The 15,972-nt window shown below is 58.6% G+C and overlaps 2 protein-coding genes across 2 annotated transcripts in view; both read right to left on the reverse strand.

Moving 5' to 3' along the window:
• RAPGEFL1 (Rap guanine nucleotide exchange factor like 1) overlaps window positions 1-156 on the reverse strand; it is an 8,209-nt gene extending 8,053 nt beyond the window's left edge. Inside the window, exon 1 of the mRNA XM_042028014.1 lies at window positions 14-156. Within this exon, the coding sequence (XP_041883948.1) occupies window positions 14-156 (143 nt within the window). The remainder of the gene's footprint in view (window positions 1-13) is intronic.
• A 3,901-nt stretch (window positions 157-4,057) lies between these two features.
• Window positions 4,058-15,546, reverse strand: CASC3 (CASC3 exon junction complex subunit). The gene is made up of 14 exons (XM_042028015.1): window positions 15,259-15,546; window positions 14,614-14,822; window positions 13,418-13,445; window positions 13,083-13,120; window positions 11,529-11,687; window positions 11,301-11,452; window positions 10,752-10,928; window positions 9,872-10,557; window positions 8,311-8,375; window positions 8,001-8,115; window positions 7,355-7,453; window positions 6,555-6,769; window positions 5,318-5,440; window positions 4,058-4,491 (listed from the first exon to the last, which is right to left on the reverse strand). The coding sequence occupies exons 1-14, from the start codon at window positions 15,524-15,526 to the stop codon at window positions 4,450-4,452; spliced, it is 2,376 nt and encodes a 791-aa protein (XP_041883949.1). The 5' UTR covers window positions 15,527-15,546; the 3' UTR covers window positions 4,058-4,449.
• Window positions 15,547-15,972: the final 426 nt, after the last annotated feature.

Here is a 15,972-nt window from a genome sequence, read left to right on the forward strand (position 1 = left end):
CCGCCAACGGCACCTGCCCGCCCCCTCGCCGCACCACCGCACTCGGTACCGAACCCGCCCCGGGGCTGCGGTGACAGCGGCTCGCACCCAGGACACGGTCACCGCCCGCTTCCCCGCAGCCCCGCACAGGTGATGAATTACCGGCCCCGCATCCATCTCCCCGCATTCCCCCCTCGCATCCCCGGGGTACCGCCACGCGCGACCCCCCCACCACACCGTACAGCCTGGGGGGACACCCAGCCCAGAGTCTGTCACCCCCTGCTGTCACACACCGCGGCCGGGGGGCGCAGCCCCACAGCCCCCTGCCATGTGCTGCCTCACACGCCCGGCACACCCCCGTGCCTGGTCCCCCTCGCACACCCACACAGCTCCCCCACGCCAGCCCAGGGGCACATGGCACCGCGCCCCCCCCTCCTCCTACCCAGTGCTGCCGCTCCCCAGTGTCCCCTGCACGGAGGGGCACATTCCCAGCTGTGGAGTGACCCACCCCCGGACCCCCAGCCCAGCTCTCTGCACCTGCCGCAGTGTGGGAAAGGGCCGGGGGTGGGTGCGAGACCCCCCACCCTGGCATCCCTGGGGCTGGGTGCCCCCGCGGGCAGGGCGGGCAGGTCGGGGTGGCTGCCAGACCCCCCCTCTGCCGCCTGCCAGGCCGCAACGGGCCCCGGCGTGCCGGGGTAGGTGCCGGGGCAGGTTCCGGGGCAGGTTCTGGGGCAGGGCAGGGCAGGGCAAGATGTGGCGCTTGCCTGGGGCTGATCCTCCTGCCCCGCACCCGCGGGATGCTGAGCACCCATCCTGCCCATGCCCACTGCCCCCAGCCCCACCTTGCACCCTCTGGACACGTCAGCGGGTGAAAACAACAGTGGGACAGACCCTGTGTCCTCCTAGTCCCGTTCTCCCGAGTCCATCCCCCTGCAAACCCACGGCCCTGCGGCAACCCCGGGGTGGGATGGCGGCAGCGGCCGGGGGGACACAGCAGGTGACCCCTTGGCCTTTGCTGGGCCGCACTGCCCGGGGGGTTCGGGGAGGGATGGAGGAACGAGGGTCCCGGCAGCTCCCGCTTTGTTCCCGCTTCGCCTCCACCCGGCAGTTGCCTGGCAACTCCATCCATGCGGCTGCCAGAGAGCGGCAAAACACGTCCCCACATCCCCACATCCCCACCCGCGGCTGCACCGAGCCCTGTCGGGATGGCACAGCATGGCATGGCCCAGCACATCCCTCCTCTGTTCCTCCAGCCTCCAGCGTTCAGATCCCCCACATCCCATCCAACATCCCCAAAAAATCCCGCTCTGTTGAGCTCCTCCATCCCCTTTCCCCACGGCATCCGGGCAAGGGTTCCCGAACCTGGGTGCAGGTGGTGCTGCTGGCCAGGTTCAGCCACGCAGAGAGGGGCTTCTCCTGAAAACAGGAGGGGAAACTGAGGCACGGACAGACCTCACTCACTGGTGGCAATGGGGATGCACTGGGGCACACCGGCAGGAGGGACCTGGAGCACTGTGCCATGCTGAGGGCAATGCTCCCCCTGGGAAAGGTGCCCCAGATCCGGCCCATCCCATCCCCTCTCCCCAGCTCGGCAGGGACGGGGGCACTGCTGGCGCAGAGTGAACTATTGGCTTAATTAATTTGCTGTTATTTCTCCTAACGAGCTGGGATCTGGAGCGGGCGCTTCCCTCGGTTGGCAGCCAGCGCATTCCCCCGCCCCGGCAGTGAGCCGGGGGTGCGAAGCCTCCAGGCACCGCTCAAAACAGACCGTGTGTAGGAGGGAAAAATTACACCCCGGGAAAAATCCCTCCCCAAGCCAGCGCCTTAACCCACTTCCCAGCTGCAGCGCTGGGAGAGGGGAGTCAGACATTTGGGGAAGGGGAGAACTGCCAAGAGATGGGGCAGCTCCTCCATTAGGTCCCTGTGAAGGGCTGAGCCAAATCCTGGACCATGCTCAGTCCCGATCCTCCTGCCAGGGAGGGAAACTGAGGCAGGGGCGCTGGGGAGGGATGGGGCAGCACAGCAGTGGGAGCAGGAAGGTGATGACTCCTACTGCTGCTGCTGCTGGAAGGGCTCTGGGACCCCCACCCCACTGTCAAATGGCCTCTGGGACCCCTACGCCACTGCCAGCAGTGAGGGCAGGAACTGGGGAGACCTACAGAGAAGGGAGGAAAAGAGGGTGGGATGCAAAGGGGGGAGTTGGGGTCCCCCCTGCCCTCAAAGCCGCCCTTCCACTGTGGCATGGGCAAGTCCCACCAGCATCCTTCCCCTGCCCAGCCTGGCCGCAGGAGGGCAGAGCTCGCCGTGATGCTCCATCCACAGGATCAGGGTGTAACAGGAGTGGGGTACATGCCCCCCACCCCTATTTGGCGTGGGCAGGTGGGCGGGGGCCTGGCAGGAGGCTGCGGCTGCCAAGGCGGAGGCAGCGCGGCACAAACACGCAGGCGGCAGCTCCCGCACCACCAACACAACAGTTGGTCCTTCCCTGTGAGCCAGTGAGGCTGGCGAGGAGGAGGGGGCTCACATCAGCCCCCCCCCAGAGAGAGGAGGGGGCTCCCTTCAGCCCCGCTACCAGGGCAGAGCTGGGCTGGGGATGGGTGGCAGCTGCTTCCAGGGATGTGGGGGCGAAGACGGCTGGCACCAGGCACAGCGGAGCTGTAATTCCAGTCCCACGGTGAGCTCCTGAGAAGGGCAGAGCTGCACCTAGGAAGAGGAGGGTGGCTCCTGGGAAGAGGAGAACAGCTCCTGGGACACAGCAGAGGTGACGCTGGTCCTGCCAGGGAAGCTCAGGTGGACACTGTCCCTGTGGCTCTCAGCCCCAGGAAGGACACACAAGAGCTGTCTGCTTCCTACAACGCTGTTAGGGATGTACATCCCACAGGATAGGAATCCAAGTAACACCAGAACCCCAACATGGGGGTGCAAGGTCCAGGATTTTGGTCGTGTCACCAATGCATCAATGACACACGTCAGCCTTAAGGCAGAGACACGGTGACATCTAAAACACGAGGGGATTCTGCTTTGGGAATGTGGCTTTGGTGGCTGAAACAAGACACAGAAGGTCATGGAGTCACAAACACCAAAGAAAGACGGAATTTCTGCTGAAGAGCCATGCATGGATAAAGGATCCACACAGAACAAGCAGGTGGGTGCCGGGCCCCCATCCTGGCCACAGATGGGGACGGGGTGGCCGAGCCGCCGCTCGCTCAGTGACGTCCCCCTCACCCGGTGCCTGCGCCGGCAGCTGGCGCGTCCCCACGGCGTCCCGGCACGTGCTCAGGAGAGCAGCAGGAATCGGCAGGAATGGGCAGGAATCAGCAGCCAGCCCTGCCAAGTTTCCTAATGCAATTTGCAAACGGCTGCGAGGACGTGGCCAAGCCGGAGCCGCAGCGGGGCCGGAGCCGCGGGGCCGGTGGGATGCGGGAGGCAGAGCGGTGGCACTGCGGCACAGGTGAGCCAGCCAGGATCAGCGTGGCACAGCTGCGGTGACAGTCACCCCATGGGATCAGGAATCCCAATGGGGACACAAGGCTGCTGTGGGGAAGTGAGGCAGGAGCTGGCGCAGGGCTGAGGCGCTTCCTTGTAGGGCCGGAGCCCAGCCGGGTGCGTTGGGGCGGGTTCCAAAACCCTCCACAGCCCCAGCAGCAACACCCAAGTGCTGGGAGCAAACCTGGCCCTGCTGAGCTGGTTTGGGTGCTGGCTGGGCTGCTCGGGCAGTGTCGGGGTGCTGGGTGCCCACAAACCTCTCCCTCTCTCTGTGGATTTGGCAGAGGAAGGGTGGAAACGTCCCCTTGTGCTGCTGGGGACAGCAGGGACGGGGGTCACCCTGTGGATTCCCACCTGAGAGCTCAAACACACCAGTTACCAACAGCTTGTTGGGAAAAGAATCGGGGAGCTCCTAAATTAGGTGGTTCCTGCCCAGGCAGCATATTCCCAACAGCTTCCCATGGCTCCACTGCCCTTCTCCTGTGTCAAAAGTGGCAGAAATCAACTTGCTAATTGAAAAGAGAATTGAAATGAAGAATGAACTGGGCTGGGGGGATGTCACTGCTGCTTACCCAAACAAATAAATACGAAATACCCAAAAGAAACAAATCAGCTTTACTGAAGGAGCTGCTTCATTCCTTAAATAAAAACAGAGACCACGATCAAGCCAGCGGAGTTTGACATCCCAGGAGGGAGCAGGGAACATTTTGTAACGGGGAGAACTGGGGAGAACGTGTGGCCAAGGACCGACTCAGGGGTTGGTTCTTCGGCGGCCCCAGCGCGGGGGACGAGGGGGGTGGGCAGCAGTGAGATGGATTTCAGGAAGGCACCGCTCAGGCCACGGGGAAAGTGCCTGGCCCTGAGCACGGTGCAGGTGTCTCATCCCACTGCCTCACCTCCGCACAGGGAAGGAGCCATTCCAAGGAGCAACTTCCTCCTTGCTGAGGTGCCGAGTCTGGCGCTGGGATTCCTGTGGCCGTGTTCCTACGTGTTGCTCCTCTCCTTTGATTTTTCACCTTTGCTGTCCTGGGAGGAGAAGAGAGAAGAGCAGCAGAGGTTTAGAGCCCCCCAAACCCTCACATGGGGGGGAACAGTGCTATGGCTGGGTCTTGCCAGCAACCTCCCCCCCACACCCGGGTGCCAACCCGCCCGCCACCTCTCCGGGCACAACCAGCCCCCTGTGCCAACCCCTCCTCATGGTTCCAGATTTTTCCATCACGAGGCCTTTCCAGGGCCCCTCCATCAGACAATTCGCTTCCCATCCCTCCCCATGTACGGGAACCCACCAGCACATGCCTGCCCAGGTCCAGGCTTGCTTGGCTTCCATACGTGAAGAAGGTATGGAAAGGGAAACCAAAAACACACGTGGCATTCCAGCACGCTCACACACGCACAGCTCACAGCACTGGAGCAAGGGACCATTCCCAGCACAGGGAAGCACTCGCATCCTGAAAAACCTTTAACTCTACTGCTTGAATTATCTGCTGAGTTCTCAACGTTTATCCTTCCAGAGAACTCCCTGCCTCCTAGCTCCTCCAGACAGGGCTGGATTTTTCCCTCTCTAAATTGTCCTGTTTTCTACCCTGAGCAAATAAAATAAAAAAAGAGTCAACTTCAGACTTACTTTTTACGTGGTTTTAGTTTTAAAGTTTTAAGTAACTCAAATTAACTGGAGCCCTGCTTACCACCTGCAACGAGAAGCTGAGGTTTGGGACAGGTCAGAGACGAGACAAGTTTTAAGATTTCCCCTTACAAAAGAACGTTATTTTTTTGGGATGGGAGGGGGAACTGCAGCCAAGCACACACCAGTGACACCACACACACACAGGGACCGACTGTGAGGGGATGGTACCTCTGGAGGGGGCGGCTTGATGGTCACAGGCTGGGACGTCCGGCGGGGCGGGGAGGGCTTGGGCTGCACCTGCTGCTGGACAGTGTTGTAGTAGGTGACCCCCCCATACACCTGGGACTGCGCCTGCAGGAGCAGCAGGATCAGAGCTCCGGGCTGGGGGGCCCTGCGAGCCCACCCCGGCACCCACCGGGGCTGGACAGCTGACCCCAGCCAGAGCCAAGAGCGGCCGCGCCCCCCAGACATCAGCTCCCAAGGGCCCTTGTGTGTCCCCACCCCTTGCCAAGGTCCCCCCACTCTGGCAGAGACAGGACACAGCCTATGCAGATGGGATTCCCTCACCCTGCAGTCCATGGAATGCCTGAACTTCCCAACAGCAGCTTTTCCACCTGGACACGGCCCCCCTACACACCCAGCCCTGCAGCCTGGCAGGGAACTGCAAAGCGGGGTGAGATCCTGCCTGGATCAGCCCGAGCAGTGGGAAGGGCAGGGATGGTTGGGAGCTCAGGGAATGTGCAGCTCTCCAGCCTTCCACGGAGTGTCAGCCCTGCTCCAGCCACAGCACCATCGCTGGCACCAGGATCTGGTCTGCTCTGGTCTCATCTGCCTTTTCAAGGATCTGGTCTGATCTGCCTCCTCAGGGATTCGATCTATCTGCTTCCTCACAGGGATCAGATCTGGTCTGATCCTCACAGAGATCCAATCCAATCTGCCTCCTCAGGGATCTGGTCTGATCTGCCTCCCCACACGGATGTGATCTGATCTGCCTCCTCACAGGGGTGTAATCTGATCTGCCTTCTCAGGGACCCAATCCAATCTGCCTCCTTGCTGCCCAGCAGCAGCCGTAGACACGGAGTTGGGCCATGGAGCAGGAAAATCCAGCCCCATGCTGCTCCTACCAGCCAGTTCCCAGCTTCCATCTCAACAGAACTCACTTTTAAAGCCATTCCCAAGGTATCCTTGGCTCAGCAGGGCCCTGGAGGGGCTGTATCCCTGTTCCATAAGGGAACACCTCAATTCCAGACCCCCCAGAACAGGATTTCACCCACTGCCCGCTGCACCCAGGGAGCTGCACAGCAGCCACAGGAAGAATCCTTTCTGGGATGACAGCAGCCTTTCCCCATGGAGCAGCCCAGCTGCTCCACATCCTCTCCCAGGAACACCTCGCAGAACACATCCCACACTCCACAGCATCCCACCTGCTCCTGCCCGGGAAGGAACCGCGGCGCACCCGGCTTACCTGCGTGTTGGAATAGAGATGAGGAGGGGGCGGAGGGGGCAGAGCTCCAGGGGGGTAGGGGTAGCCAGGATTCCCAAAATTCATCACTCCAGGGGCGGAGAAGTAAGTCGGAGTGAGCAGCTGCTGCGGTGGAGGCTGGCCCGGGGGCATGGACACTGGTGGGGGGTAGAGGCCAGGGTTTGCCATGGCAGGGGGCGTCTGGTGGGGGTGTAAACCTGGAGGTGATGGGAAGCAGATGGATGTCACCCAAGAAGCCAGAGTGTCCTGGGGTAGCACCAAGAAGGAGCACGCTCTGCTCCAAGGTTTCCCTGCAGCCCCACGCTGGGGAGGGACACAGAGCAGCAGAGCATGGCCCCCTCCCCAGTTCCGCATTCACCGGAAGCAGATATGGCCCCAGCACAACTCCACTGCAGGGAACAATTTGTGTGGGCAAGCAGAGAACGTGTTCGACAGCTCCCAGTTCTGCTTTTTCCTGAGCTACAGGGCCAGGGAGTGAGGAACCAGCCCAGTGCCCACGGAAGGGAGCGGCCCAGCCTGGTGAGGCCCCACAGGCACCTGCAAAAACCCAGCTAGGAGCTGCCAAAAGCTTCAGTTCCCCCCGTTCTGCACTGGCTGGAAGCTCTAGAAACACTTATTTTTTCTTTCCTTAAAACTGATACTGGTTCAGCCTCACTGCAGGAGGGAGCAGGTCTCTTCCATGTTGCAGAAACAAAGGAAAATGGATTCCCCCCACGACAGAGGCTGTGGGAGACCAGAGTTCTCTGTTCCCCAGGTCCAGGGGTGTCCCACTGACTCCTCACCTGGATGAGGAAGGTGCATCTCCGGCTGCACAATCATCCCTTGGGGCGGCAGCGGGGCTGGGTTCTCACCGTGGGTGTAGATTGGTCCCTGGAATTGTACTGCAACAACACATGACAGGCTGTAAGGAAAAGCTCCATGGAATTTCATTCTCCTGCAGCCGGGCACACACAGCCCAGCCTGCTCCCACGGCACACAGAGGCTCCTGGGCTCACAGATACCACATGCTCCCTAAAGAAAAGCCTCCTACTCCCTTTAGAAAGCAGGAAAATACTCAGGGAATTTCTTCTCTAACACTTTAAATGCTGAAGGGAATTGCTAATCCATCTCCAGTCCTGTTCTCCCCATGCTCAAACGTCAAAGACCTGATTTAAAGTTCATTTTAAATCCCTGTTCTCGGGAAGAACTGGGGTGTCCTAAGAGCCCTGGCATAGAGAGGGGATAGCACTGAGGATAATTCCACGGGTTTAAACACAACCAGGGAGGCTCCCAGCTGCCTTTTAGACACTGTATGAGGGGACACAGTGCCACTACAACAAAGGGAAGAGAAGACAAAGTCCTGACTCCAACAGGAGTGGGGGGATCCCTGCTCCAGCTGCTCAGCTCTGAGCACACATGGAGCCACAGGAGCAGGAGGGAAACACTCACGTGGGTCGTAGTAGTGCCCTTCCATGATGCTGATGTGCATGGGGGGCGCTGGCTCCGGCACGGGGGGTCTCTGCCGCTGCGACGAGTAGCGCTTCACACGGCCCCCCTGCACTGCCTGCGAGAGTCCAGGGCTCAGAGGGGCTGTGAGGCACCTACCCGACCCCCAAACCTCCCCTGGGTCACCCCCAAACACCCCCACAAGGGAAAGGCTGAGGCGTCAACAGCCTGTAATTACCACAACCCCAACACAATTAGAGCCCGTCTCCCGCGCGCCGCGCAGCCGGAGTCACACTCCGGGATCACGCGTTACCATCTCCTCCATCCGGTTAAACTGCGGCGGTGGCCCAGTTCCCACGTGCATATGGTTGGGAATACCTGAGGAAGGAACAGACTGGTTATTACTGTGGTTTGTGCTGGTTCCCAAGCCAGAGCCGCCTCGCCTGGGGGCGTGGCTGCAGCTCAGCTCTGGCTCCCATGACACAGAACCTTCGGACTTCATCGCCCCGGTGATGGTTTAAAATATTTTGGGACAAATTAGAGGCTGTTTTGTCACTGCACACTCATCCACGGTGCTCAGCAATGCCTAAATCCTGCTTCAAAACTAAATCCCCAGCTTGAAACTCAGGTCCTGCTCTGAGCTCTGTGTCTGCCGAGACACGGATCTCCTCCGAGTGGATCAAGGATCCATGTGGGATCTGAAGCTGCAGTTTAAACCCTCTGAAGGGTGTGAATGCTTTTTATCACAGGCTCTTTTGGATTCAAACAGCAAAGTGAATCCATGTGAATTCACAGCAAAGTCAATTTTAAACCATGGCTTAAAACCACAGAGCCAAGGTGATCACAGGTGATTCCAAGGGAGTGAAAATGGATAAAACAAACACTGGAAGTGCTCTTGGGTCACTGACAGTGCAAATACAGGCAGAGAAATACAGAATGGACTGATGGGAGCCAAATGCTTCCCAGAATTAACTCCTCCCTCCTCTGCTAGGGACAAAAAAGGGACAGCAGAGTCATCATCCTTCTCACAGCAGAACATGATCTTGTACCTGCAGCCAAGAGCTGGCCTGTGGGAAATTTGGGAAGATGCTTCATTTTTGCGCATTAAAATAACCCCAAAACAGACAATCTCAGCACTTTTGAACTCTCATCCCACTGTCACGTTTCCAGCCTGTCCAAGGGTCTGTTCGCACAGACCTCCCAGTCCCACCAGTATCAAATGACTTCTGGTTCCACGACCTCAACCTCACAGACGCTTACGAAAGCAGCAAGTCGCTTCCTTCTCCTTGCTCCAGTTTTACTCCCCTCGGGAAGCATTCTAACGCTTCCCAGAACAGACTCTAATTCTGCAAAGGGATAATTATACCTGGATGACCTCTCTGTGGATGCACAATTGGAACTGTCCTCATCTGGCACCGGGTAACTCTGTCCCATGTCCCTCCCTCCTCCCAAGCACAAAGAGATTTGCCAATCCCAGCCAGGCCTTGGCTACTGGCAACCAAATCCCAGGGCCAGGAAATGAGCTGATCAACAGGGAAAAGTTGCTTCCTGCTCCGAGCAGGACACCACAGAGCCCAGTTACTGATCCTTATCTCATGCTCTCCTGCAGCAGGGCTCAGTCTTGCTGTGATTCACATCGCCGGGAAAGGATCTCCGCTTCCATCCTTCCCAGTCCTAATTCCACTCACCTACACTGAAATGTTTAATTTCCCCTTTTTCTGTGCTGTTGTGTCCATACTGCACTTTCTCAGCAGGAACCATTACTTTGCACCCACCCTGGGAATCTGTTGGGCAGAGGCAGCTCAGCTCCGACCAGCTGCACGGATCAGGATAGAACTGGGCTGCTGGAAAACCGGGAGGCTGCTCCCACTTACCCCTCAGCTCCCGGGGCGGGATGAACTGGGACTGCCCTGGGCTCCAGTTCTGCTCCGTCAGGTTCATCTGGGTCATCTCCTGCTCAAGTCCATCCACGCTGGATTCCACCGGCGACTCCCAGTTGCTCTTGGCTGGTGGGGGGGAGCTCTCAGCTGGCGTGGGTTTTGGAATCACGGGAGCCACCCCCTCGGAAGCGGGCGCTTCCTCTGCCAGTTTCCCCGCGTCCCCAGCCTTGACTCTGGTCCTTCTTGCCCGGGAATAAGATTTCTTCTCGACTGGTCTGTCTGGCGGCGGCTGCACAGCGTCGGCAGCCATGGCTTGGTTTTCCAGAGCCCCCTCCTCCTTCCCAGGGCTGCCGTGGACATGTGCCACCTCCAACTTGGGGGACGTGTCCCTCGAGGGGCTCTGCTCTGTGCGCTTCCCGCGGTAGCTGCTCTCCTGCTTGGCTTGTTCCCCATTCCGGTGCGGGACAGTCGCTTCCGAAGCCCGGTAGCCTGGCCGGGTCTCCTTGTAGCCCCCCATCCTGGGGTAGTTCCTGGCAGGGGGCATCCTGCCGGTGCTGGCAGAGCTGCGGCTGTTGAATGAGCGTGGGGGGGCTGAGGGGCTCTTGGCACCCTGGTGCCTTGGGGGCTTGGGGGGCCTCTCGTTGGACCAGTTCGGGTCTCGCTGAGGGGGACTGCCAAACCTGGGGGAGAAAAATAGAACAATTCACTAGAAAGAAGCCCCTGGGTGGGAAGAATCGCCGTGCCAGGGAACAGGATGCACATCTAGAAACCCCAGGAACAAGGTCCCACATGACAAGGCTTTCCCTCTTCGGCGCTCCAGACCTGGCCCCTCTCCCTGGGACAATCCAGGCCCTGGGGTGGCTCTGGGGCTCACCGTGGTTTGCGCATCCTCCGGGGTTTGATGTCGTCGGGGTTGTGGGCTGACCGGATGTCATATCCGTACAGTGCGATCAGCTCCTGCCTGGTCTTGGGGGCCTGCTCGTCCTCACGGAATTTGTCATGTTCCCAGCGCCCCTCGTCCTTCCACAGCTTCCGCTGACGACCTTTTGGCCTGGAACAGGGACACATAGAAGTGCAGGGAGCTGTAAGGCCAGTATGTGGCAGTTCCGAGCAGTCCCACACACAGAGCCTGAGCATTCCTGGGGCAGGGAAGGCAGAGGAGGCAGCATCTCTCCTTCCTGCTCCTCCTGCCCAGCAGCTGCTGGTGACCCACTGCTATTTGGGAAAAGCAGCTCAAAGGGTCACTGTTGCCTGGCACAAGGCTTTTTTGTGAGGTTTTTTGCACCTGCCTTTCAAATCAAAGAGCTGAAGTGTCCTGGCAGGACACAGAGCAGGTAACAAGAAGCTGGCCTGGAAGCTGGCCTGGAAGTTGGCCTGGAAGCTGGCCCATCCCTCCCAGAGCCCCAGGGGGACACTCACATACCTGACCTCCTCCTCCTGCGTCTGCCCTCGGAGGTCATGCTCAAAGAAGAGCCCCTTGCGTGGGATGTATGCTGGGTTCTTCCGATCCTCATCGTCGTCCAGGTGCTTGGGAACCTTCTTCCCAACTTTCTTCTCCACAGGCTCCGTGCTCTCCTGTCAGAACCAGGGAGCTCTCACCACTGCAGCAGTCCTGCTGCCAGCCCCCAGCCTGGAGCCGTGGGACACCCACCTGCCCGTCCCCGCTCTGCCGCTCGCCCGTCACCGCTCCCTTGGGATCTGCCTTCTCACTCCCCTTCTCCCCTCTGGCCGCCGACTCGCAGGAATCGTTGCTGTCCTGCTTCAGCTCCACCTTGGAGCTTTCTTCCTCGCTGTAATCCTCTTCCTCTGCCTGGGAGACAGCCAGTGACTCAAATGTGCTGCATTAGCAACAGATCTGCCAGGAATCTCCCCAAATCTGGAGTTAGATCCAGCAACAGATCCCCCCAGGAATTCCCTCAGTTCTGGAGTTAGATCCCTGTTCCAGATGTTAGACATGACTCTTCCAAAGCAGAGGATAAGCTCCTAAAATTCTTCCTATCCCTATATTTTCACAGGAAAAGCAAAGGTTAAACCCAACCTCTCCTGAGAGAGGGAGGGTCCAACAGGCTTTCTGGAATGGAGCTGGGATCAGCTGCCCCACAAAGATGCAGCATCCCACCACTCCAGTCTGCTCCTACAGACTGGGAAGACTGGTGATCACAGGCCCTTCCTTCCACACTGAGGGTCTGGATCCAGCCAGGGCCACGTTTCCAAATTCCCTGGAGTTCCTCAGCTGACTCACTCTGCTCAGGAGCATGACCTGGTTTCACCCCCAGGAGCCTCCAGAGGCTGGAGCCGAACTAAAAATAGCTCGGGGTGATTAACCAAACCCTGCTCCATTTTCCTCTTTCAACACAGCCTGTGCACATCGGCTGCTCCCGGTGTTTATGCCGGGGAAGCCCAGGCCGGGCATTATTTTTAGGCACAGGAACAGAGTCATCCTGGCACGGCAGTGATGCAACAACCCAGCTGCCACCAGGAGCCTCCACGCGGGATTCCAGGCTGGAAGAGCTCCAGGAGCTGCCCTGTCACCTCTGCAGCCAGCCACGCTCCTTCCTTGTTAATAGCATAGATTAATTCCCAAACTGAAATTAATTCCCAAATAAACAGCTTGGATTTCCTCTGCCTGGTGGTTTGCATGTTCTTTAGCCACTGTTTCCCTCAAGGTTCCCAAAACAGAGACGTATTTTCCTTAGAAAGCCTTCACTATAATCCTTAGAGACCAGAACTTCTCTAAACTCCCTGGAAATCTCGAACTTTAGAGACCTGAACTAAAAATCCAGGGGAACCTGCAGCCCCCAGGCACGGGTGGGATGGGATTCCCTCAGCACTCCCCAACTCCCAAGGTGCATCCCCCCTCTGGCTGCTCCCTCAGAACAGAGGGAAGCTCCTGGGATGCTCCCAACCACCACTTTGCTTTTTAATTCCAACTAATTAAAACCCAACAAGCATCCCACACTCCTCCCACGCCCTTCTTGGCCATGGCAAATCCTGTTCCCAGTGCGAGGAGCCAGGAGAGTTTTCCCTTGCACATACTGGCCCTACACCCTCCCCAGTAGCACAGTGACACTGGTCCCAGTGCCAGGGGCTGGGACTAGGGGAGGCTGTTTCCTCAGGAGACAGAAGGGTCAGTGGAAGGAATCCAAGGATGCAAATTGGGTTTGTTCTGAAACTCCATGAGAATCAGGACAGAGCCTGCCCTTACCTCCGAGTCCTCGGCGCTTTCGTAGTCAGAGAGCACAGCTGTGGGGAGGGAAAGGAGGTGGGGTCAGGGCAGGGCTGGAGGTGGCTCCTCTCCCATGTGACCAAACCCCTTCCAAAGGGAATTTGGATGCCAGCACCACCCCAGATCAATGCCACAGCCAGCTCAAGAGGGAGCAGGGGCGAGTTTGGGGCATGCTGTCCCTGCACCCCACATCTACCTGCTGTTACAAGTGAATATTTGGGATGGCAACAACCAGGGGACTGTTGGAAAAGCTGTTTTGTCTGGTTTTTACTTTTTTTGCACACAAACAACCCTGCCCAAGAGCCATCACTCACCATCTCCTTCGATGCCATCCTCACTTTCCTGCAGAGAGAGAAGAGAGAGGGGAGTTAGAGGAGGGGAGGGCAGCAGCCAAGCACCCAGCAACACGGAATCATGGATTCACAAAATCACAGAACGATGGAATCGTTTAGGTTGGAAAAGATCTTTAAGATAAAGCCCAACCTTCTACCAGCACCAGCCCCATGTCACCAGTAAACCATGTCCCCAAAAGCCACATCCACACTTTTTGTACACTTCCAGGGATGGGGATTCCACCATTCCTTGGGCACCTCGTGCCAGTGCCTGACCACCCCTTCCATGAAGAAATTTTCCCTAAAAAATTACTTTCTTAGTCTCTACTATCCTAATATCTTTTCTTAATAGCTACTCTTTTGTCCTAATGTCCATTTTTCCTAATATCCAGCATCCCATGATCCCAGACATGATGACACCAAGGTCTGGCCCTGACCCTATTGCAGCCACCCTTGAAAGTTCAGCTCCAGTGACCAAGAAAAAACAGATTCCAGGCTCCCAGAGCCTTTTCCAAGAACCTTCTAGAGCAGCTACAGTGGGGGAATATTGAGAGCAAGGCGCAGCCTGTCAGTGCTGGGGGTCTCCAGGGAACAGAGTGACAGCAACAGGGGAGCCGGGATTCCTCCCGAGAGCCAGGGAAAGGGCAAGAGCAGGGAATAACAAAGAGAGGCCGAGCAGGACCCAGCTCAGGGAAGGGACTGGATGAAGGGAACAGCTTAGAGCAGGAAAAGTGCTCAGTAAAACTGTCACCCAGAGAAGCTCTGGCTGCCCCATCCCTGGAAGTGACCAAGGAAGGGTTGGATGGGATCTGGATTAACCTGGGATAGTAGAAGCTGTCCCTGCCCATGGTAGGAGGTGGAAGTGGACGAGCTTTAAGGTCCCTTCCAACCCAAACCATTCCATGATTCCACGATAAAAGAAAAGATCAGCCCAACTGTAGAGCAAGAACAACCCCAGAGCAAAAACAACCTGACCAAGGTGACAAGATAAACCCAAAACCACCACAGAAAAACACACTGGGAGTCAGGGGGAGCTGGAAATAACCAGCCCTGGAATCCAAAACAGGAAAGAGCTGGAAATAACCAGCATTAGAACCCAAACCAGGAGGGAATTGCACCTGCATGTGAACTGCAAGAGCAGAACTGCACGGAGAGGGGAGACAGCAGCACCGACCCACCTGTCCCTGCTGCAGGGACCCCAGGAGCAGGGACAGGATCTCAGACTGGGGAAATCCAGCCACAAGGCACAGAGAGCCAGAGAGAAGCCCCTGCCTGGTGCTGGGGGGCTGCGGTGCCCACCCCACCTGAGGCTGCCCCAGCCCTGCTCTCCCACACACACTATGGGGGGGTTCAGCCCAGTTCCCCCAATTCCCCAGACTGGTGCTCCCTCAGCTCTCCACCCCCACTTCGTGCCCAGTGTCCCCTCAGCCCGCAGGTCCAAGTATCAGTCCCCGAACTTCCCCCACGCCTCCCGACACCAGAGCCCCCCAGTCCTCCCACTGCTCCCCAAGACACTCTTTAGACACCAGAACCCCTCTCTCAGCGCCCTCCCTGCCCTGCGTCCTCAGTGTCCCAATCCCCTCGACTTCCCCAGACACCAGAACATCCCTCAGCCCCCTCCCTCCTTTCCCCAGGGTCCCCAGCCTTCCCCCTGAGTCCCCCAGACACCAGAACGCGCGCCCCAGACCCCTCCCTCCCCAGGGCCCTCAGTGTCCCCAAGCTCCCCGACTTCCCCCCGGCCACACTCAGACACCAGAGCCCCCTGTCCCCACCCCCAGCGTCCCCGAGGCCTCCCCAGCCCCTCCCGCCCTCTCCTCACTCACACACTCCGACCTCGCCCGCGCCCTCCCCCCCCGCCCCACCGGCGCTCTCGGCCCCGCGGCCCCGCGGCCCAGCGCCGAGGGCCCCGGCGGCGCCGCGCGGCGGGCGGTGCGGTGGGCGGGGCGAGCCGGAGCGGGATCGGGATCCGGAGCCCGAGCGGGAGCGGGCGGAGCGGGGCGAACCGGGCACGGAGCCGGCGCTGTCGGAGGCCGCCGAGCCCTCGCTGTCCTCGCTGTCCTGCGAGGCGCGCTGCCGCCGCCGGTCCGCCATCTTGGCCGCGGGGCACCACGGGAACGGCCCCCGCCGGTACCGCGGCCGCGCTGCCGCCGCCCGCCAGGGGGCGCGCGCGCTGCGCGCGGGGGTGACGTCAGCGCCCCGCGGAAGTGACGTCACGGCGAAGGGCGGGTAAATGGGGGAGGGAAACACCAGCAGCCAGCGGCCTTTTCCTTGTTTATTGTAAAAAAAAAACCAAAACAAAACAAAACAAAAAAAAACAAAAACCAAACCAACAACGAAAAGCAATAAAAAACAATAAAAATAAAACCAGCGAGCGGGCGTGTCCGCGCGTGACACCACCCACGTAACGTGTTTAGAACTTGGTGTTTTTAGAACTTTATCGATTTTTTAACAATTTCTGGGTTTTTGAAGGTTTTTTTTTAAGTTTTTTTTTTCTTAAAGGTTTTTTTTTTTCCTAAGTTGTTTTTTTTTTTTTTTTT

The sequence above is a fragment of the Corvus kubaryi genome, unplaced genomic scaffold (genome assembly GCF_017639235.1).
Source record: "Corvus kubaryi isolate FWS band 111438036 unplaced genomic scaffold, C.kubaryi_AGA036_p1.0 37301, whole genome shotgun sequence".
Taxonomy (NCBI): Eukaryota; Metazoa; Chordata; class Aves; order Passeriformes; family Corvidae; genus Corvus; species Corvus kubaryi.